The sequence below is a fragment of the Teleopsis dalmanni genome, chromosome 1, assembly GCF_002237135.1.
Source record: "Teleopsis dalmanni isolate 2A chromosome 1, ASM223713v2, whole genome shotgun sequence".
NCBI classification, from domain to species: Eukaryota; Metazoa; Arthropoda; class Insecta; order Diptera; family Diopsidae; genus Teleopsis; species Teleopsis dalmanni.
The window spans coordinates 123,709,388-123,734,486 of NC_051846.1; the positions used below are offsets into that span (position 1 = coordinate 123,709,388).

A 25,099-nucleotide genomic window follows, 5' to 3' on the forward strand; every position below is an offset into this window, starting at 1 on the left:
AGCCATCTTATAGCTATGCGGTAAATGGACGTTGTCTTCTCTCCACAATAACCGAACTTCTAACTGAACCCACTATAAATAACTGAACCGAATATCGTTCACCTATATTTTTTACTGTTTCTTCAAGAATTTTCCTAGCCTGACTATTCTCTGTGGATGCAAATAAAGTGCTAGTATTTTTTATGCCAAAACTATCTATAATAAATCAAAATAATTTTTCACTAGCTGACATGATTTCATATCAAGTTTCTGACGCATATGTAAGACATTGATAACAGGATTGACGTCATCTTGTGTTGGCCCTTAGGCAACCCAACCCAACTTTGTGGCGGCGGCAATAGGTTCACCAGACTGGCATAAATGATCCTTTTGGCTACACTTAGCATGCTGTGATCCAGAATAATTAACAAACAAGGCTTGATGTTTGCATAACCATTCATTGGCAAATGATATAGATGATTCGATCGACCTTCGTCGAAAGAAAGTTTCGGAAAATCCAAATTTCTGGCAGTATGCATATTCTTCAGTTGATACGTTGTACTTTCATTCACACCTTTAACATCTAAGTCAACGATATGAGATTTTCCGGTAGTCTCCTTTTGGTTGTAGCATTGCAATGTAAGTGGCACAACGAGACTCGTGACTCCAAGTTGTTCCACAACCTCTTCCTTAAGTAGCGTTACAGATGAACCTTCGCCGAGCATTGCATAGACTGTTGTGGTAGTTCGAGGGCCGCTTACGACAACTGGTAGAATTTCAAATTTTTTTTTTTTTTTTGAAATCCATTTATTTATTACAATCTGTCAGGAATGAATGACAATAAGTAATATATATAAATTTAAATCGTAATAATGATTATTACGATATAAAAAGAAAGGCACGTATGGACTATGCCCAGTGACATATTCATATACATTGTGACCGAAAAGCTTTCGGAAATTCTCATTTAAAATTCGCGCGCTGTATATTTTTCGATATTTTTAAGTTTATGTAGTTTGGCAGCACTGTCCTTATTACTCATGCCAAAAATGAGCGGGGATTCTGTTCGACAGTGGTTTACGGCACGTGACCAGTTCACCTCAGTAGTGCGTTGCGAAAAAAACAATGGAAAAAAATATTGAACAAAGAGTTTGCATCAAATTTTGTTTTTCGAACGAAATTTCGTGTGCAGAATCGTTGCGAATGCTACAAAAGGCTTATGGGGAATCAGTTTTATCGAAAACTCAAGTTTATGAGTGGTACAAAGCCTTTCAGGACTGTCGTACGACCGTCGAAGACATGCCGCGTTCTGGACGACCTTCGACCTCTACCACCGACGAAAACATTGAAAAGGCAAAGGAAATCGTGTTCAAAAATCCTCATGTGAGTGTTAGAGAGATAGCACGAGAGCTAGGCATCGGTCGTGAGATGGCTCGTTTGATTTTGGTGGACAATTTGTGTATGCGACGTGTCAACGCCCGGCTTGTTCCGATTCACCTCAATTTGTTCAACATTATCAACGATTTTAAGGCCAAACATTCAATAAATACCATCGAACAGCCACCGTATTCACCTGATCTTGCACCGTGTGACTTTTTCCTGTTTCCCAACCTCAAATTACCACTCAGAGGAACGCGTTTTGAATCCATAGAAGACGTAAAACAGAATTCGCAGAGGGAACTCAAAGCCATACCGGAAAGCGCCTATAATGTTTTTTGATGATTCTTGGAAAGAAACGTTTGGCAATTTGTGGTAATCGCTTCTAATGGAGGCATATTTTGAAGGAGATAAAATAAATATTGATGAAGATTAAGAATTTTGCGTTTTATTTAAAATTTCCGGAAACTTTTCGGTCACAATGTATATTTAAAATAAAAGTGTATTGTCTACATATACATATTTAAAATGTCTCGCGATGTTTTTCTTCTCAGCCTTGTAAAGGTATTGGAAGGGGACATCAGTTGAATAACCAGAGGGTTTGGGTGCATATATAAGCGTTGAGCGTAATTCTTTAAAATACTTGCTATTTCTTCCTTGATTGTTCGAACATGTAATTGTTTATGTAGCTGTTCATTCGTTATATACCAAGGTGCGTTTGTGATCATTCGTAGTGTTTTAGATTGGAAGCGCTGTATAATTGCCAGGTTTGAGTCTGCTGCAGTACCCCATAATTGGGCCCCATAACTCCATATAGGTTTAAGTACAGATTTGTATATAAGCAGCTTATTGTCGAGTGACAGTTTGGAATTTCGGCTGAGGAACCAAAATAAGTTTCGTAATTTAAAACCCAAGGCTTTACGCTTTTTGAATATGTGCGATTTCCAGGTTAGCATTTCAAATAAGCAAGCATTAAAGTGATTGTGACAATTGAGTAGGTGCTCGCGTCTATTCTGAGAAATAGACGATGAGGCTACCTCAGTTGGTGATGACGTGGAAGTAACTGTGACTGAAGTGACTGATGGCATAGTTTTGATGGCTTCGGCGGCATTCATCAATATCATATGCACGTTTAGACCGGCATCCCATTAGGCTGTGACCTTGTGGAAGGCAACAGAAACATAGACGACACTCTTCAACAAATTTACATCTACTGGATATACTAAGCGACTTGAATTGACGACATGAACTTAATTTGTGACCTTGAGTACATTTATTTCAAGACATCTGCTGCTCACCATTATGGTGATTATTAGGTTTTGGTTGAGTACTGTTATGAAGTACACGACATTTTGATTAGCGTTCACTGAAGCGGCTGAAGATTGGTAGGTGACGGAACGCACGTTCCCCAAAGATAGCTGACTATTACGTTGAAATATTGGTAAGACTAGTGGTATCAGGCTTACGACCTTTACAAGATCACTTAACCATTCAGTAAACGTTTCAATACTGGGAAATTGAAGCATATTGGTGGCATATTGGTGGCATACTGACTCCATTCGAATTGCTTTGATGGTGGTAATTTTAATATGAACTACTCCAACAACATAGGATTCGATAGATAATGAGTGCAATTAACTGCTTTGAAAAATGCAATTATGTGTTCAAAACGGATTTTGTAAATTGTTGGAAATTGTTGTATCTTTTGCATTTGTGCTCGTATCAATACCTCAGGACGACCAAAATTAAATTTTAGTTGCTTTAGTACTTGTGGCACATAATCAGGAAAAATAAATAATGATGATACACTGCGTTTGGCATTATGGTGCAAAGCCTTAAATTTTGACGATTAGTATACCTGAACTTACAGATAGTGTCTGTGTAACTGGCTCAAAACAGAGGCCAATTCTCTGGATTGGCATCAAAATTTGGCAATGGATACAACTTTGTGGCTGCATTATCCATGTGCGGCGCTGCGGAATGATGTGGTGACGATACGTTGTGGATATTTTGCGGAATCTACATTGCCCATGACAAAGGATACAGATTCTTACGGCGGCGACAAGTTTGACTCAGCAAACCCAACTTGTAACGTATTGACGACAGCAAAATTTGTTTGGCTATGTTCGATAGCTGCGGCAGCAGTTCGTGCTAGACAATCTGATTTCATTTCAAATTTGGTTTTCTCTAATCAATTCCTTGAAGGTTTCAGGCTATTTATAATTGCAAATATGGCGGTTAGTTTTTCGTGGGAAATGCTGCAGTTTAGCGAGTCTTCTTGATCTTCTTTGGCGTCGCTTATCTCAACTAACGTGTTGTCTGAACTGCCTGAATTTTCATACGCTCTCTTTCGCGTCATCATTATTCATTTGACATACCAAATTAGGCGAAATAACGAACAAATTAAACTTGTATACACATATAAAAGTTGCACGTAGCAACAACTATTTAAACTTGTTAAGCAATATGCAATAAACAAAATCGAATATTAAGTTTTTTATTTGTGTATAATTCTGTTTATAGTTCTGTTTTTATTCTGTTCACAATTCTGTTCACAAATAAATAGCTGTTGGTATTATAGTATTAGCTACAAAAACTCCTCGTGCAACTTCATTGGAGCAATTAACTCAGAACTTTTTGGAACTAATATTTTACTTCTCATTGTTGTTAGTATATTTAGATGTATTGAAATATCTTCTTGCGATTCTAAGATTTATATGATTAGAACACAAGTTTCAAAATCAATTTTACAGATATATGTTATAAGAAAATCTCTCCCTATAATACCATCGGTTATAAAATTGACATCATAATTGTGTTTTATACCAAATCCTTCAAGTTTGAGTGCTACAGTTGCTTGGTCTATCAGCGTTATAGATTCATTAATGATTTCACTAACTTTGCATGGTTCTGCACAATATATTTCATCTTGACTTATTAAATTTTTCTTTATTATGGAAATATCTGCGCCTGTATTGTTTAACAATGTTACAAAATTATTACTATTTCTGCCCCGTATTTCGGCGCCTACAATTTTTCCCGAAACACGATTTTATTTATTTGTATTGAAATACAAATGGTGCACAAAATACGTGCTCCATAACTTGCAGAAATATTTCGTAAGTATCTGTTGCTATTTTGATAATTGACACTTGAATTATTAGAATTTGAATTCCGACTATAATTCCAATTAATACTGTTATTAGAATAATAATTGTTGTTTCGATTACAATTGCTATTAACTTGATTACTATAGTTATTATTTTTATAAAATTATTATTTCTATATTTATTATTATATGATTTTGTGTTTGAAAAAAAAGTCGTTTTTTCAAAGCAGTATCTATTTTAGATGCAATTTGCAGTGCATCTGCAAAAGTTTAGGGCGGAGCAGAAAAATAACATTTATGTATTGTTCTTTTATGTTTTATTATTATAGATTTGTTTTCTTCACCTTGGCTTAAAATTTTTAATTCATTTAATGAAGCTATAACATTTTTCATTTTTGTGTTAACATTTGCTAGACCTTGTTTGAGCTGACTCAATTCATTATGTAATTTTAAAGGATTTTTGTTAAGTTTGTAGCATTTTTTTAATGAATTTTTTAATTTTTCTATTGAGGAAATAGTTTCTTGTGTGAATCTGTGTTTAACTTTGTCTGTTATTTTTGCTGTTAAAATGTATTTAAGAAATAATGATTGGTCTTTATCGTTTAGAGTAAAGGCATAAAATTCAATTGCTCCCAAGAATGTTGACAATGATTTGATATCACCATCGAATTCAGAGATTATTTTTGTTGCCACGCTTATATCGAAAGACCATTTTTTAAAAATTTTTATTATTTTTATGATGTGTTTCTGAATGTTGCAATTTGTTAGTTATTAGATTAAATATCTCTTCAAGAATTTTTTTATATTTTTGGAATTGTTCAAAACTTGAATCACCTGAAATATTCAGTGATGTCAATTTTTCACTTAAAGTTTGATAATTGAGTAGTTTTGTTTTTAACGTGTTTTTTTTATTTTCTGTTTGGAAATTTAGTTATATTATGTCTTAACTTTTTAATAGATATTTCTACTTTATTCATGGATATAAAAATTTTTTTTTTTTGTAACAATAAATGTTTTACAATTTTACTTCGAAATTTTTACACTTTACTACAAATGCTTAATTTTAAACCATATTTACTTTTTCATATTAAGTTTTATTTAATATTATCTTACTTAGTTTTAATTATTATTCTACTGTAGTGACTTTGAGTTTTTTTTAATTTTTTTCATTGTTTTTATTGAAACTTAACGCTAATATAGAGGAACTTGTTATTAACATATACTTACAAGTCGTGTTTGCCATGAGTTATGAAATCATTCATTTTAGAGGATTGCTGGTTCCAGATTCCAGGATCGCCATATAATGTTTGCTTACAAATTTCAATGAATTAGGATTTCCGCTAAGGAAGCAGAATATCCAAACAATAAGAATTCTCGCTAAGAGAGCGAAATATTTTTGTTTTTAGCAGAAGTCACGCTAAGGTAGCAAGATATTCCACTTTTAGCAATTTTCGCTAAGAAAGCAAAATATTGCTATCAGTTAAAGTCTGCAGATCAATTGCAACTGATCACTTTATTCAAATTTGTTCTGTGTTTATATAATTTTCTTAGAAATTGTAGTCCCATTATAATGAAATTATTTTACTTAAGATAACTTCCTTAATCTAGAATTCTTAACATGTGTATTTAACACTAGCATAGCTTTCTTAACATAACTTTCTTAACATAAATTTTCTAACATAACTTATTTAATATAAATTAATCTTAACATAACTTATTGAACATAAATCAATCTTAAGATAACTTAACATAACTTATTATTCAAATAGAATAAAAAATTGTAGAGAATTCATATTGTAGATTTATTTACTGATACAACAGAGTTCAGAAACGTGACAACTCCTAAAAGTAACAAAATAAATCAATCCATGAGTAAACAAGCCATGCAGTTCCCTGGTTCGTATATTAGTAAACTCAAACGGAAAGGTAGGTCGCATAAAGAAATTGAAATTGACGAAACCTTTACAAGTATTTCAATTTTAGAAACCAAACAACAGAATAATGCAACCTTTTCAATAATATCAGAAAATAAAGGGGTATCTACTGAAACATCGCAAACCATATTCTCAACAAAACACCCAACTAAAGCATCAGTAATGCCATTACAGAAGTCAATAACTATAACCTCAACAATAGCTCCAGCAAAGACAGCAAGAAAACCTAACGTAATAACACTATCAATAATGCCGGGAACAACCCCAACAGTTGCACCAGTCAAACTTACGAGTTTAGTGAAAAAGACACCTACTATTCCTATTGAACTACAAATTTTCACTGTCTCTACCGGAAAAGTAAAAAAAACTGCAAATTTTTCGATTCTTCAGGCACCAACCGAAATTATTTGGATTTTGAAACAGAACAGGTCCTTATTTCATGGAAATCACCTAGGTAAGTTCAAAATTTAAAGAATTGAAATTCAGACACGAATGACGTTTCCTGTCGAAATAAAACCAGCAGACTGGTTCCACTGATCGCTATCGCTAAAACTCCATATATCATAAATAAGCGAAATCCTTCGCCGAAATTTTTAAATAAGCGATTCGTTTATTTTAGGAGAATTAGCAACCATGCGATTCTACTAACACGATCTCCTCGCTAACTTTATCCGTCAATGTTGATAAGGCTGAAAAGCATTGAAGGGTCAAAATAAAAACAAAAATTTTTAACAAATAGTTGGAATTATAATTTAAATTTGAAATTAAGAATTAAAAATTAAATTAAAACAACAATTATTATTATTATTCTTATTTAATTCTCCTTAATGGCTTTTTGGTAAGTTTTGGTGGCCGAAACTAATACAAAAAAAAAAAAACGTCAGCAATATATTCAAGTTTCCGAATATGCGACAATAAACTTTTTGGTGTTACACCTTCAGCATTAATTATAATTAAAAGAATATCAGTTTTGTTAAGGTTCCAATTACGTTTTGTTTCCACATCTAATTCCACATATCGACTACATTTTTAAAAATAAGTCCGATCCATGTTTTTCGTAATTTGTATTGAAACGTCAATGAAAAGTCCTTCTCAACGTCTTTTTATCAACAATAGTTAAGCCTCATCTATTGTGCAATCTAATGTGATCGGAATAAATATTTCGATCATAATAAATTTTGACGTATTTTTTTTGACGTATATAGTAATATATACTGCTTGTGGTGTATGCTCATAGTGCGGCATGTTTTCTCTATCAATAAGACTATATTTATTCCATATTTGCTTATGTAAAATATTAACCATGTTATTGTGGCTCTTAGTATATTCGCTTTGTGCCAAGCATGTAAATTCTGCCAGTATGTAAACAAGAAAATTAGCGCAGAGAAGTTAAGCGTAAAGAATTAGCAGAATCGCAAAAGTCACTAAAATGCATTTAAAGAATTTTAACGATGGAGTTTTAGCGTTAGTGATTAGTGGAATCGGCTTGTAGAAGAGAGTAAATTTACTTTCTGGTTTTTAATCTATTGATTCGATTTTTAATTTAATATTGCAATTTCCATAAAATATTTATTCCAAAATAAAGATGCTATTAGAGCTCATTTAATATGTTTGATTACCTAACTAGACTAAGTTAACTTGTGTATTTAATCTACACCGCTTATATTGTACATTTAAAAGGAATTTTAAAGTTTTTTTTTGTTCTGACTATTTTGTATGTTTAAATAAAAATTTAAGGAATTTGTGAATAAAAAATGATTTTCACTCAGTTTCTTGTTTCAAATACAATTATATCTAGTACCTATACGTGAGTCAAGTTAGGTAGCAAAACTTCTACAAAATAGGAAATTCTTCATTCCACCCTTTGTATCATATAATACACATGCTAGTGTGATTGGATAATGTAAAATATTCAAGCGTTCAAACTACATTGCAGTAAAAATATTAAAATTTTATTTAAAACAAATTTAATAAATTTAATGAAAAAGAAAATTACTGGCTTTTCTCTGCTCTGAATTCAACGAATATTTTTTATGTTTTCAGTGTTTTTGGTAATTTCTAAGCATAGAGAATTTTTGCGTTATTACTACATTACAAACATTCCTTTAAAAATCTTTTCAAAAAATATTATAGAGGGAAAAGTAGTGAACGACAACAACAAAATTCTTCTAATATTATTTTAATTAATTAAATTGTTTGCTGGGTATACAGTTGTTTCGAGTATTGTCCAATACCCATCATCGGTCAAAATCAGGCTTCATTAACCAACTATCCCAAAGCCATACTTGACTTGTATGTTCGAACTTATAGTTTTTTTAATTTCTTGTGAAAGTTCATTATCAAATTCACTTACTGTGCTATATCAGAACGAAATCATAAATAAGTTAGGGCCATGTTATGCAGAGTGTCTCGGGCACAGCATGAGTACAATTGTTGTTGTTTTCAATGCAAATTTTAAATTTGAGAATGAGAAAAAATATAATATGGCCGTTCAAACTCCGGCATGAGAGCCCGCGTATTTGTGCCCTAAGGCAAAACAGTGTTGTTTAGTAATAAATTTCAAAATTTGCGCCTTTTAGGAGCAAATTATTACAATTCTAAAGTGGCCCTTAGACAGCAACGCGCGTTGACAAACGCACGAAGTCTTCTCTTGCCATTACACATTAAATTTACCAACAATTTTTTAAACACGCCTCCAGCAAACAATGCAAAATTTGTTCACTCATCAGTATTAAAGCAATCGCTGAAGTGTCAACAGCGGCTGCTATGCGTAATTTCCTTACGAAAAATGATGTTTTACATTTAATTTATAATTTTAATTTATATATTTATATTTATATTTATTTTTATGATTTCAATTTATATATTTATTTTTATATATATTATATTTTATATAATTTAATTTTTAATTTAATGTTTGGTTATATTTTTTAAGCCCAAGGTTATTAATATTTTAATTCTTCTTAAAAGCATGTTTTGGAAATTAAAAAATTTTACCTAGGTAGAAAATACAAATATTTAAAATAAAAAATACAATTCATTCATATTTGCAAACCATCGCATGCTAACGACAAATCATGCGTGCATTTAAACGATGTTTACGCTTCTACTTCTCAATATAAATTAAATTTTGCATGCCGACCAAATCCGACTGTATATACAAAAACACGAGCGTGGTTGAAGAAATATCAAAATTTTTTGATTTTCGTCAACACATTTCTTAAAATTTTAAATGTTACTATTACACAAACAAATTTCGCACTTCACAAAGTAGGAGAACAGTAGGAGAAAAAATTCTCATGTGAGAGCGATTTTTTAGTATATTTGTTGTTTTATCTGGGGCGTGTTTAAAAAATTTTTAAAAAATTGTTTGTGTAAATGCAAGCGCGCGTTGACAACGAGCGTTGCTGTCTAATGGGCCCCTTTATACGTTTTGGAAAAAAAATGGCAGTTAGCAACACAGCATTTTTTTATAAATCGCTAATAATATAATTATCACACTTTCCGATTTCAATAAAAGGTGAAGGTACTATCAACAATTGTTATAAGATAATATAATAATAAATTAACAGTATTACATCCTCTATGAGGTTTTTCTGGGTAGTTATTTTTGGTGGCAAATTGAAAGTGAGCATATATAAATTTCCTTTTAAATTTAGGCACAACCAAGAAGTAGTAAAAATACAAAATTGGCAATACTGATGTGACACTCTGCATAACATGCATTTTTGGCATAGCCCGAAAGAGCGTAATTTGCCGTGCCCGAGACACTCTGCATAACATGGCACTTATACTCGTAGAAAAATTAAATTATTTATATTTCAATATTACAACAATTTTTGTAATGTTTGTTTTCGATAATAATTAAATTAACATTTATATAATATAAAAAATATTTTTTATTGTTTTGTTGAAATACTTACACATCTATTTATTGTGTCTTCTCTTACAATGAGACTAACAATAAATTTTAAAATTTTATTACTAATTACATAATATTACAACTCGTATTTTAACTATACATTGTATAATATTAAATAAAATAAGTAAACTCTATATTAGAGACCTCACTTAAATCATTAATTGGTTAATGAAATTGTTGGAGATATACTCTGATTTAAGGTAAAAATGACGTGTCTACATTTTAGTTCATTAATTTTGATTCCCCAAAATAATTGTGATTGAAGTTGGTTTGAATACAACGTTTTTATTTCGACATAAAATTGCCGTATCAACGGTAAACGTTGTGGTGACAACTGAATTACTTATATCCGATATCAGATATGTAAAGTGCATACAAGATAGGGGCTCTTGGAACGCCAGCTTTTATTGGAAAATTAGTAGAAGTAAATGATTTACATTTAACTTTAAAACTTCTGTTCCGCAGATATGATTCTAAAAGTAATTGAACGTTTGCTGGTAATAGACAGCGTATCTTATATATAAGCAAATTATGTCATACCTTCTGCTCCGATTTTTTAATAAGACACACAAATTTAAATTTTATTTCAAATTTATTTTATCTCCTTCAAAATATGCTCCTTCTGAAGCGATACACATATGCCAACGCTTAATCCAGGAAAAAGTCGCACGGCGCCAGATCTAACGAATATGGTGCCTGAGCGATGACAGTAGTGTCGTGTTTGGTCAAAAAATCGAGTACAAAAAGTATTTTCCATAGTAAAAGTCGCTAAATGCACTTGAGGTAGTCTCACATTAACAGCTGATGTAAACAAACTAATTGACAGATGGCGCTCAAATTTGTACCATATTTCAAGAAAGGGTGTACCAACATAACAAAAAATTTTTGAAAAAGGTCTATTACTTAAAGAGTAGTTAACAAACAACAAAAGAAAATTTCCTTTTTGAGCAGAAGATACTTTGTCAAATGCTTGTTTAAAATCGAGAAATACCGCGGAACAATATTCGTTATACGATTCACTTGCTCAATAGTTCCATTTTTTTTCCTAAAGCCAAACTGATGGGAGGGTATTAGGTTTTGACCGTCAAAAAATGGTTTTAGCTTTAAAAGCATTGCTCTTTCAAAGAGTTTAGAAAGGCATGGTAGTAAGCTTATTGGCCTGTATGAAGAGGCAAACGCAAGTTCTTTACCTGATTTATGAATCATTGCAATCATGGATGTTTTCCACTCTGTTGAGTTAAAACCAAATTTAATAATGGCATTAAAAAGTCTTGAGATAAAATTTATGACCAAAAGGGGTAAGTTTTTTATCATGATGGGTGAGATGTTATCATATCCCATTGCCTTTTTGCAGTCTAACTTGTTAACGTTTATTTGAACAAGATCATTAGCCGTAATATACATGTCCTGTTATGGATTTGATTGGAACGTCTTATTTAAGTAATCAGCAAATATGGTACATTCGATTTTTTTCAGCATTTTGCGCTTAGTTTCCGAAAGAGTTTGTTATTTAAGAATCGGATTCCATGGGGAAATTTATACCTTTGCTAGTATTTCGTAAAGATGAATTTTTTTTACCATTTGGACATAGGTTTTAAATATAATTACATTACCTGTGTACTTTTATTTTATTGAAGTACACAGTTTGAGTATATTTTAGCTACTGATTTTATTTAAAACAATGTTGTGTTTTTATACAAAATTATCTTAAGACTAATTTTTACATCAAGGTTAAAATAATATGATTTTAATGGACTGTATTACATTTTGTTATTGTTTGTAAAAAAAGGTTAAAAAAGGACGGAAGTCCCAAGACTAGGGATTTTCCTCCTATTGTTTTTATGAATATATTTTATTTTAATAATTTAGATACGGATGCTATTTATCTATATTTTTCCTTAGTACATTATTCTAAGAATTTAAGTGATAATGAATTTATAATAATAAACTATAATAATTAAATATATGGTACAAATTCATGTTCATGATTGAACATTCTGCTGTTTATTTGTGGTTGATCTTGTCAATTAGGGACTGGAACAACACTCGTTTGTTACTGAATCGCTGATTTAAAATTTCCCATGCTGCCTCGTAGTTGTTTTCGGATACTGGCAAATGTTTTATTGCAGTAAGAGCATCACTTCTAAGGAGTGACTTTAGATGATACATCTTTTCTACCTTAGATACATCAGTGTTTTCGTGTACTATTTTTTCATACAATTCCTTGAATGATTACCAGTCTTCAACATTGCCGTTAAATAATGGAATCTTGATCTCTGCTAATTTAACACTGACCTGTTTGCAAACTTTTTTATTTTATTTAGTAATTTAACTTCGTATTCACGATGCCACTCTTCAATATCATCTTTTTCTATAAACAGTTCTTCAGAATGTACATTGTATTCAATTCGCAACCTTATATAATAGTTTTGTATTATATCTATTTGCTTTTGCCAGCTTTCTCTTTCTCTTATAAGCTCCTGTTCTTCTTCTTGCATTAGTCCCATTATAAACCTTGTTTTTAATTTCTGAATTGATCTTTTAATTTCGAACATTAACGTGTTTGTTTCTTGGGACCATTTTTCTTCCTTCCTTGTCTTATTTGATTCGGTTTCGTGGTTCTTATCCAGCGGTATTTCTTTTATTATTTCTTCGGTATTTGATATTTCTGACTCCGCAGCTAATTTTGTACATATTGTTTTATCTAGCTCATTAACCAATTCTTCCATCATTTCGTATGAATTTGCCTCGAAATAGACGTCATCTTTGGGTCCATGATTTTTTAATATCGTCCCATGGTTTTCTTGAAACTCCTTCCATAAATGCTGTAATCTATTTCTTTGTTCTTTCAATGATGCGCTTCTCATCTCTCGTTTCGAAATGCTACTTTCAATTGCTTCTATTGCAGATTTTACAATATTTTGTTTTTAACACAGCTTCGTTCTTGCATCCATCTTGTTGCTTGTTGTTTCTTGCCACTGGATGTACTGATTTATTATTGTAGTACACTGATATAGCACTTTTGCTAAATCCGGCTCGAAGGACCAAAATGTAGTGGTTATTATATTAGATGTACATTGATTGAATATATTTTAGCTACTGATATAGCACTTTTGCTATATCCGGCTCGAAGGACCAAATGTAGTGTTTATTATTGAAGATGTACATTGGTCGAGTATTTTGTAGTTACTGATTTATTATTGTTGAACATAGCACTCTTGCTACATCCGGCTCGAAGGGCCAAATATACTTTTATTTTAATGAAGTACACAGTTTGAGTATATTTTAGCTACTGATTTTATTTAAAACAATGTTGTGTTTTTATACAAAATTATCTTAAGACTAATTTTTACATCAAGGTTAAAATAATATGATTTTAATGGACTGTATTACATTTTGTTATTGTTTGTAAAAAAAGGTTAAAAAAGGACGGAAGTCCCAAGACTAGGGATTTTCCTCCTATTGTTTTTATGAATATATTTTATTTTAATAATTTAGATACGGATGCTATTTATCTATATTTTTCCTTAGTACATTATTCTAAGAATTTAAGTGATAATGAATTTATAATAATAAACTATAATAATTAAATATATGGTACAAATTCATGTTCATGATTGAACATTCTGCTGTTTATTTGTGGTTGATCTTGTCAATTAGGGACTGGAACAACACTCGTTTGTTACTGAATCGCTGATTTAAAATTTCCCATGCTGCCTCGTAGTTGTTTTCGGATACTGGCAAATGTTTTATTGCAGTAAGAGCATCACTTCTAAGGAGTGACTTTAGATGATACATCTTTTCTACCTTAGATACATCAGTGTTTTCGTGTACTATTTTTTCATACAATTCCTTGAATGATTACCAGTCTTCAACATTGCCGTTAAATAATGGAATCTTGATCTCTGCTAATTTAACACTGACCTGTTTGCAAACTTTTTTATTTTATTTAGTAATTTAACTTCGTATTCACGATGCCACTCTTCAATATCATCTTTTTCTATAAACAGTTCTTCAGAATGTACATTGTATTCAATTCGCAACCTTATATAATAGTTTTGTATTATATCTATTTGCTTTTGCCAGCTTTCTCTTTCTCTTATAAGCTCCTGTTCTTCTTCTTGCATTAGTCCCATTATAAACCTTGTTTTTAATTTCTGAATTGATCTTTTAATTTCGAACATTAACGTGTTTGTTTCTTGGGACCATTTTTCTTCCTTCCTTGTCTTATTTGATTCGGTTTCGTGGTTCTTATCCAGCGGTATTTCTTTTATTATTTCTTCGGTATTTGATATTTCTGACTCCGCAGCTAATTTTGTACATATTGTTTTATCTAGCTCATTAACCAATTCTTCCATCATTTCGTATGAATTTGCCTCGAAATAGACGTCATCTTTGGGTCCATGATTTTTTAATATCGTCCCATGGTTTTCTTGAAACTCCTTCCATAAATGCTGTAATCTATTTCTTTGTTCTTTCAATGATGCGCTTCTCATCTCTCGTTTCGAAATGCTACTTTCAATTGCTTCTATTGCAGATTTTACAATATTTTGTTTTTAACACAGCTTCGTTCTTGCATCCATCTTGTTGCTTGTTGTTTCTTGCCACTGGATGTACTGATTTATTATTGTAGTACACTGATATAGCACTTTTGCTAAATCCGGCTCGAAGGACCAAAATGTAGTGGTTATTATATTAGATGTACATTGATTGAATATATTTTAGCTACTGATATAGCACTTTTGCTATATCCGGCTCGAAGGACCAAATGTAGTGTTTATTATTGAAGATGTACATTGGTCGAGTATTTTGTAGTTACTGATTTATTATTGTTGAACATAGCACTCTTGCTATATCCGGCTCGAAGGGCCAAATATACTTTTATTTTAATGAAGTACACAGTTTGAGTATATTTTAGCTACTGATTTTATTTAAAACAATGTTGTGTTTTTATACAAAATTATCTTAAGACTAATTTTTACATCAAGGTTAAAATAATATGATTTTAATGGACTGTATTACATTTTGTTATTGTTTGTAAAAAAAGGTTAAAAAAGGACGGAAGTCCCAAGACTAGGGATTTTCCTCCTATTGTTTTTATGAATATATTTTATTTTAATAATTTAGATACGGATGCTATTTATCTATATTTTTCCTTAGTACATTATTCTAAGAATTTAAGTGATAATGGATTTATAATAATAAACTATAATAATTAAATATATGGTATAAATTCATGTTCATGATTGAACATTCTGCCGGAGGTCAAAACTCATGTTCGTGATTGAACACCTGTCTGAATCTACCTTTTTATCAAACTAAGTTTTCAATGTCACTATTTGTAAGTACTTTGTTGGATGAGTAAGTTCTATTGTCTTTAGGGAATTGAGTTCAAAACCGACATTGCGTCCTCAGTATGCAACTTAAATTTTATTTTGTAATTTCTGTGTATGTGTGAACTAATGAAGTTTTTATATATAAGCCAGTTTGTTTTTGGACTTGTAAGGAACAGTCATGTCACTGAGGACCATCAAGTAAGCAAAATTTAACTGGAGAATGGTCAGAAGACAAGTCGCAGCTTGTGTATGTTGAGTTAAAATTTCTGCTTATGCCCTTGCTTATGGGGAAGTCCATTTAATCTAGTATTTTATTGTTATCTCCAGGCCAATATGTTTGCTGCCGGGAAAGATTACGTCTACCGCATTTTTCTATTTAGAACAGAATTGTAAAGCTATTTACCTTTTGAATTACAGTGCCGTGAACCGCAATATGTGGGTTTGGCGTTGTAGTCTCTTGCTTCAAGAAATCTGTTACATAAAGTTAAGAAGTAATCTGTAAATTGGGTCTCAGTAATGTTGAAATGAGAAGAGCAGTAAACTGCCGACAAAGTCAAGTTTTTTCCTTCGTGCTTAAGGCATATTGATGTGGCTTGCATATAATTATAAGCATTTGCATCATATGCATAAAATCGTTTAACACCGGCTACATTAAAGCACGATTATGTATCTAATTTTCCAGGAGTATCGCCAATTTGTACACTGCTTGTCACAAAATCCCATTCCTGGTATTGACATCAACAACCTTGACCAGTTATTAGGACTTTCTCTCTTCTGAGCCTCCACTGGTAAGCGGGATGGTTATTTTCTTGGACGACGATTCGATTAGGAGCTCTATTTGCGCTCGCATAACCGACGCCATCGTTTCAAAGTGTTCAATTTGTTGTCAGAGACGCCTTACGTGGATTCATGTGGAAGCGTGTGAAGAGAACTCCCTAATAACAGGTGCGCTAGTGTTAGTGCCTCTTTTTCATTTGGGTTTTGACTCAATGGACTGAGTGGACAAAAGTTGTGCAGGGCTTCTACCTCGATGAACACGGTTTGCAGTTCTTCGCTGGTAACGGACGCACTGGTAGTTGTTTGTTGAATATGGTATTGTGAGTTGAATAATTATTTTATTTAACTTTACGTTTTGCAGTTTTTCCGTGGAATATATGTAATATTTTATATGTGTACGATCTTAAGCGCGGTGCAGACTATCATACTGGTATGTCATACGAGAGAGAAAAACGTCGTATGACACACAGGTATGATAGTCTGCACCTTTTACCAACATGTTGGCGTGCTCACCAAAATTTTGGTGAACAGCTCTCGCATACGCGTTGTGTATGACAGTCTGTCACCCCTAACGATTCATACGTCCGACAAGAGCATTTTTGCCTTGCAAATTTATTGTAAGCAGGTGATATATGTGAAATTTTTATATAAATTTAATATGTTTTTTTATTATTTTATTATTAATGTATTTATTATTATTATTATTAAAATCACACTTATAAATTTGTGTTAAATATTTAATTGTATTTTAGTTAAAAAAAATAATAAATTTTTACATAAAATTCTTATAAAAAATTAAAATACAATTAAATATTTTATGTAATATATTAAATATTTTATTTAATTTATTAAATATTTTTCTTCATTTTATTTTAATTTATAAACGATGATTATAAGTAAAATTTTTTTAAAAAAACGTCTAAATTTATGATCTCAGCTCAGTAATAAAAAAACGTATTGAAAATTGGTCGTAATAACAATTAATTAATAACCCAAAATTTAAGACATAATACTTTGTATTCTAAATATGCTTTTCTTTGTTAAAACTTGTTATTAAAATAAAAGAATTTTAAATGTTAATAACTTTTAACTAAAAAAAATTTGGAAATGATCAAATTTCTTGAAAAACAAATAAGATATATACATTCTTATGTATATACATGTATATACATATATACATTATTTGTATGATCTATTTATGAAAAATTTCTTAAGAAATTTTACAGGTAGTGAATGAAATTAATTACGGTCCTTTACTGATCTTTTCATTTTAACTACTGTGCTTAATGACCAATACATCTAAAAAAAATATGAATATGGATGTAGATAAAGCATTTTTAGATGCTTTCATCGAATGTTAACAAAAATAATAGCTGTTTGTGGGATGTCCAAAGCTGTGAATATAAAGATCGCAAAAAAAAAGATGCGGCATATATAAGATATAGTTAAGTTGTAGCTGAAACGAAACGCACTCTTCTGCAGTCCATTTATAACTCACTCTTTATTTATTTCTCAAAAATCTTAAAATCTAAAATTACAATAATTGTCTTAAAAACTAAAAGAGAGTTTTACAATATACTTATAATTATTTGTGGTTCACACACATATTATGATATAATGATATATTAAGTATATTATAATATATGACAATATACAAAATTATAATCAATTATAAGCAAAGCGCAACCTATACGTTAACTATCCATTTTTTCAATTTTATGATTTTATTTTAAACACACAAATTTTCACAGCACCACCCGAAAAGCACTCTTCAAAAACTTTGCCTAAATGATGACTCTTGTGTGTCATACCTGTTCAAAAAAAAATTCGGTCGCTAGAAGAAATTTGAGCAAGAGAGAGCGCAACTCGTATGACACACCAGTATGATAGTCTGCACCGCACTTTAGTTGATCGTACATTTTCCTAAAAATAGGCAAGGTTATTTGCATCTTGGCAGTTGTTAAAACCAAAACATCAGATCGTCAGTTCGACGATAAGAAATGCTGATTTTTGGTATTTGATTAATAATTGGTGTTATGATGTAAGTGACTTTGAAAATGTTAAATACGGAAGAATTGCTTTGCGAATTTAGCAAAGTAAATAATGAAATTGTATAAAAACCTAATTGGGGTTATTGGGGCATTTCTAAGGTCAGGTATTGTATCAAGTTTAGGTATATAAAATAAAATTTGAAATACTTTTGAAGAGTGGTTTTTCAGAAGTTCTGGTGCGTGAGTTCTGGGAGCTCAGTTAGTCAGTGAGTTAAGCCAGTAGTAAGAACGAAGTTACTAGTGGCTGTAAATATATATAAATAATAATTAAATTTGTAAAATTGGGTCCTGAAGGGACACAACTGTTGTAAACAAACACCAATAAATTCGTAATCAAAGAATTTAAAAAGAAAAAAAAAAGAAAAAAATTTGGAATTAATTTTGTAATTTTAAAGATGAATGACAACTGTGAATTAATCCATAATGAAGTAAACAGAAGTAATTAGACATTTGTGCAAAGAAAAATATATAAACAATTTTGAACTGTTCTCAAAATTAATGAGTAGACAAAACTGGTATAACTCCTGTGAGAGTGATGAACATAAAGTGTTTTACAACCATTGTTTAGTTGTTTAACAGTCAACAACAATAACACTATTAAATTTTGTATAATTTATATAATTTTAAACTTAGCAAATAAACCAGTTGCAGTTTAGTGTATTAGTGTAAAACAAATGGAAATAAAGAAATTTAACGAAAAACAATAAATAAAAATATAAAGTATTTACAACAATTGACATAAAGGGATTGTTATTATTTTGAAGACACAACAATGGTGTTTTGCTGATTTGATTGCCGCTTCCATAATCTTCCGTAATAAAGTGTCCTTGGGCCTTATGAAGACAAAGTCTATGCCCTTATGTACAGTATAATGTGTTAGATCATCCTTGTGTTCTCGAAATTCCTCTATCAGCTCTCTCAGCTTTCGATCTGCTCCCACAGAACTCGTCGCATTGTCGCAATAAATTTTTGTTGGGAGTCCTTGACGTTCGGCAAACCTTTAAATAAAATTAAAAGTTAGTAATCAAATTTGTTACAAGTTTTACATGTATAACCTTTGACGTAAAAAAAAACGACACTGCTATATATATTTTAACTGGTTATGTGGAGAAATAGCAAATAAATCTCAACAAAGTGCCATTTTTTTCGATAATAAAAGGGGAAATTTTGAATCATAAAAAAGTAATTCAGTAAATGACATCCTACACTATGCAGATTGTATATGGGTCATTCTTTTACAAACCGGACGGATTTTGGCAAAAAATGACCTCATGATCTCCGATTTGGCTGAAATTTTTTTAATGAGCTCCTTTTATAAAATAAGAAGACCCATATCTCGGGAAAAAATTTTGTGATTTTTTTCCTAGGAGATATGGACCCATGGGGTTTTGAGAATTGGCATAGTAGACACATTTTCAAATGGCTATATCTCAAGTTCTATAAAAGGTAGAAACTTGAAATTTACAGCGTTTCAAAGATAATTGATTGCACTTAAAACTGTTTAAGCAATTAAAATTGTTTATATTTAAGTACTAATATTAACTATTAAATTTCAAAAAAAAATTTTTCTTAAAATATATCCCCAGAGATTCTATTTTTTATATTTTATTTAGATTCAGTTTTAAATTTTACTATGAAATAAAAAGTTGCAGGAAACCGTTATTTTTTGAAATATTTTAATAATTTTTTTTCTCCCGCAAAACACATCAAGCGCATGCGGACTACATTTTCATTGAATGTATTTTCAAAGAATACACTACATATATTCTTATATAATATTTTTGATTTCAATTAATAATAAAATTCTACATAAAACCGAAAAATTTCTGGACGATATTGTAATTAGGAGTACTTTTAAAAATTTATTTATCCTTTATATCACACCAAACACATACACACGATTTTTTGTAAAAAAAAAAAGGAATATGTCACACAAATTTTTTTTTTATTTATGATTCAAATTAATATATAAATTTTACTTCAAAAATAAATATTTTCACTGTGATATCATTTTAGAAGTAATTAAAAAAAATTAATTAATCAGGTGTCCTTCACGTTACTCATACGCACCAAAGTACCATAAAATCAATTTTCGAAGGAAAACAATACAAAAACTTTTACTTTTTATTTCTAAAATAAATGTATACATAACAAATTAACATCTTAAATTAGTTTCTCATCATTTCTGTTTTTAAATTATGAATTTTAACATAATTAAACCGTTTAATAAACTTTTTTCTTATATAGGTGAATTAAAAAGTTAATTAGTTGTATACTAATCGATCTACCTAGAAAATTGTAGCACATAATTACACCTACCTTTTTCGGTGAAGTGTTATTTTGCTACAGTTGGAAAAATACTCTTCACAGATAAGAAATGTTTTAGGAAAGAAACTGTAAGGAGCTAAAAACAAAATATTTTTTTTATGGTTTTTACATTGATTTTATTAATTCTCATTTCATTATTGATACATAATCTGTAATGTTTGAAGTAGAAAATATTTTTGCCATTGGGAATAAAGCAGTGATATTTTAATGTGCCTTTAACTGATGTTGCTGCTTCAAAGCGGTATTTAATCTTATTTTCTTCTACTTCATAGCCTTTTAACGTTGAGAAATGGCACACAATATTTGGTAAACATTCCTTAGCCCAGTTAAGTAATTCCTTTGGTGTTTGGATTGGATTAGTTATTCGTTGAAGGCTAGCTCTTGCACCATTCCTCTTTAAGGTACCAGCCATCGCAGCCATCGCATGGTCCTTTACCGTGTGACGTTGGAAAAAAGTGCCATTCTGCTTCCAAACCAAAGTCCGCTTTGTGATGAGTTAAATTAATAAAATTTTTTTTTTTATATTGTGAACCCGATCCATCGGAAAAATATAATATCGTATTTTTGGAACAAACGTAGAGCAGTTGTGTTGCGATGTAAACAGTCAGATATGCAGACAAAATTTTTTATTTGTAGTTTTTTATTTTCATTACGGTGGTATATTGCAAACGGATGAATTGTTGCCTGATTATTATTCCAGTGAATACCTTGAACAGAGTTTTTAACAACAAAAGCATAATTTTCGGAAAAATCACAGAAAACTATGCTTTTAGTTTTTGCTAAGTTGTTTTTCTTATCATTTAAAAACTCTGCCTGTTTTTTAACGATAAACGAATGCAACAGCAATTTGTCTAAACCATCTATTAAGGATTGCAAATATTCACCTATTGGTAATGTAAACGTTTTTAATGTGCTTCTCTCTTCACGAACCCATTGTTTGTATGTAACACTGTGAATCATGTTGTCATCAAATATCTCCAAAAGTTGTTCATTGATATTTTCAGTTCCAGGACATTTGGCGCAGGTTCCTAGAAAACATTCTGTGCGTGAAATATTGCAAATTATGCGCTGCAGGCAATCTTTATAGTTATTTATCGGCTTTCTACTGCATGCAGTCAGTGCTTTTATATTCACTCCATCTAGCATTAATCGTACGTTTTCGTGTATGGAGCACTCACAAACTGAATGTGTGCGGCTTGTTCCTGCTAGAACGCAATGTTGTGGTCGTAATGATGCAAATTTTGAAAAATTACATTCAAGATCCGGATGGTTGAGTTTGAAAAGAGTATGCAACTCTTTCAAATTGTTTAGAATGAGCTGTTTTTGCATTTGTGCTCTTTTTCCGTCAATTTGTAAGGATACGCAGATTTTTTTTCCCAGGCATTACTTGACTGTTTTCTGTTTTGTAGCGTTTGAGAAGCAAGTCGTGACCCTTTCGGATAGTCCAATTATGTATCACACCCAATATTTTTATTTTCATAGTTCCATCTGCTGTGCCATTAAGCTTTTCCTGCAGATTTTTTAAAATTGATGCGAGTCATCGCATCGCTATTCTTAGAGTTATCCGGAGGAATATTAAAAATTTTAAATTTGTGTTTTATTTATTCAATAAAAATACTCCTGATAATACTAACGTCCTTAAAAGTTTCATTTTTATGCAGAATTTAATGATAAATTCAATTCAGAAATAAAAAGTAAAAGTTTTTGTATCGTTTTCCTTCGAAAATTGATTTTATGGTACTTTGGTGCGTATGAGTAACGTAAAGAACACCTAATTAATTAATGTTATTTAATTACTTCTAAAATAAATATCACAGTGGAAATATTTATTTTTGAAGTAAAATTTATATATTAATTTGAATCAAAAATAAAAAAAATTTGTGTGACATATTCCTTTTTTTTTTACTGAAAAATCGTGTGTATGTGTTTGGTGTGATATGAAGGATAAATAAATTTTTAAAAGTACTTCTAATTACAATATCGTCCTGAAATTTTTCGGTTTTATGTAGAATTTTATTACTAATCAAAATCAAAAATATTATAAATATTATATAAGAATATATGAAGTATATTCTTTGAAAATTTATTCAATGGAAATGTAGTCTGCATGTGCTTGATGTGTTTTGCGGGAAAAAAAAAAATATTAAAAAATTTCAAAAAAAGTTGGCATCTCGAAAATTTATGTTTCATGGTATTTATTTAAGTAATAGACTATTGAAGCACCCCGACCTGAAAGATCTATTGTGCGCCTAAAGGCCCAACTAGGACAATTTTAGACTATTTATAAATATTGTAAATGCTGTGGGCTTAATTTTACCTATTTGACTTGGGACTAATATCCCGCATTCAAGGTAATCGAGTCTACGTCTTGCAACCGCTAGGCAGTTGCATAGAACATGTTCTGATGTTTTCTTCTCCTCATGACAGAGTCGACAGGAGTCACTTTCTACCACACCTATAATCTTCATGTGGTAATTAAGTCTACAGTGTCCTGTAAGAAGTTCAGTGTAGATTTTAATATTGTTTCTGCTAAGACCAAGGATAGCATCAACTTTGATGTGATCAGGATCAATGAATCTTTTTGGCTGTCGCATGCCTGTTTGAGCTCTCCAGAGTTCAAGTAGATGTTGTTTCTCCCATTCACATAATAAGCTATTTGTGAAGCTATTTGTTATCCCGCAGAAGGGCTCTGAACCAATGAAAGGAGTACATGCACCCTTCTTTGCTAGGGAGTCTGCTATTTCATTGCCCTCATGCCCTTCGTGTCCCGGTACCCACATAAAAGTAACGTAGTTCCTCGATGCTAGGGTGTTGAGAATTTAAAAGCATTTCCAGACCAACTTTGATTGGAATAAGGATTTTGCTAAAGATTTTAGAGCTGTTTGGCTGTCTGAAAGGATGCATATTTTGGTAACTCGGGTACCCCTTCGTATGCATTCTCTTGCACATAGCTCCAAGGCATGGACTCCAAGGCCTGGAAAATGGATGCAGTTTTTCCCATTGCGATTGTTTAGCGGAATTTCGGTCCTATAACTCCTGCTCCCGTACTGCCATCTTCCATTTTGAACCCATCAGTATACCATAATTGTGAGCCCTGATTTAAGTTAATTTCATTGTTTCTCCAGGTGGATCGGTCACTAATGACCACTTCGAATTCCCTGAAGAAAGCTAATTTTCCATTCATCTTGCCAAAGACCTTAAGGCACGGAGAGTCCCAGACTTCATCTAGAATCTTTGCTTATCCTGTCAGATTGCCCTCTTTAAGATTACATAGATAAGGAAGCCTTAGTGCGGCACTGGTCGCAGTCCTTTTAACTGTAATGTGTAATAGAGTGAGTCCAGTAAGTATTGCTAGGGCTTCTGTGGGGCACGTTTTCATTGCTCCCGTTACGCTTAGGCAGGCTGTTCGATGAATCTTATTGAGGGTCATCTTAGCCTTCGCCTGATTTACCTTTGACCACCATGCCTAGGATGCATAGGTGATCATTGGTACTATTACGGTCTTGTACGACCAAGCCATCATTTTTGGTCGCAGACCCCATGTTTTGCCATACAGTCTTTGGCATGCATAAGGTGCTCTTAGAGCTTTGCCAGTTACATATGATAAGTGATTTTCCCAAGTAAGAGTTTTATCTAGAATTACTCCTAGATATTTCATTTCCTGAGATAGAATCAAGTCAGTGTCCCCTAACTAAGGGTCCCTAGACTCATCTTCCTTCTTCTGGTGAAGGGTACTACGTTTGTTTTATTCGGATTAATCGAGAGTCCTTTTTCTTGACACCAATTTTGAGTGATATCAAGAGCTAGTTGCATACGATCGGATATGGTGGAGTCAAATTTGCCTCTAACCATGATTACCAGATCATCTGCAAAGCCCTGAACTTCATATCCGAGGTCACTAAAAGACAGCAGGAGTTCGTTAATGACCACTAGCCATAGGAGCGGCGATAGAACGCCTCCTTAAGGGCATCCTATGGTTGACTTAACTGTTAATCTCTTCGCCCCCATTTCAAACATTATCGTCCTATTTTTCAGCATATTGAGAATCCATGTTATGATCAGTCTGTGTATTCCTTTCCTGACCATTCCTTTCTCAATTGATCTCAATGTTGCATTATCCAATGCTTCTGTAATGTCAACCGATGTGCAGAGAGCTATTTCCTTACCGTCTAAAGCGTGTATAGCGGTCTCGGTCGATTTGCCTGACTGATAAGCATGCTGTTCAATATGTAAAGGTGAAGCTTCAATGTAGACTTCCCTGATGTATTGATCTAGAATCTTCTCCA

General features: G+C 31.7%; 1 protein-coding gene across 1 annotated transcript; it reads left to right on the top strand.

Moving 5' to 3' along the window:
* The first annotated feature begins 3,290 nt into the window (after positions 1–3,290).
* LOC119665889 lies at positions 3,291–6,870 on the top strand. The gene is made up of 3 exons (XM_038075142.1): positions 3,291–3,593; positions 6,250–6,391; positions 6,449–6,870. The coding sequence occupies exons 1-3, from the start codon at positions 3,291–3,293 to the stop codon at positions 6,868–6,870; spliced, it is 867 nt and encodes a 288-aa protein (XP_037931070.1).
* Positions 6,871–25,099: the final 18,229 nt, after the last annotated feature.

What these genes read in the sequence shown, in the direction of transcription:
- LOC119665889 (XM_038075142.1), top strand. Translation starts at nt 3,291, where the DNA reads ATGGATACAACTTTGTGGCTGCATTATCCATGTGCGGCGCTGCGGAAT. An exon ending in TTATAATTGCAAATATGGCG is followed by an intron (nt 3,594 to 6,249) that starts GTTAGTTTTTCG and finishes AAAAAATTGTAG; the next exon opens with AGAATTCATATTGTAGATTT. An exon ending in TAGTAAACTCAAACGGAAAG is followed by an intron (nt 6,392 to 6,448) that starts GTAGGTCGCATA and finishes TTTCAATTTTAG; the next exon opens with AAACCAAACAACAGAATAAT.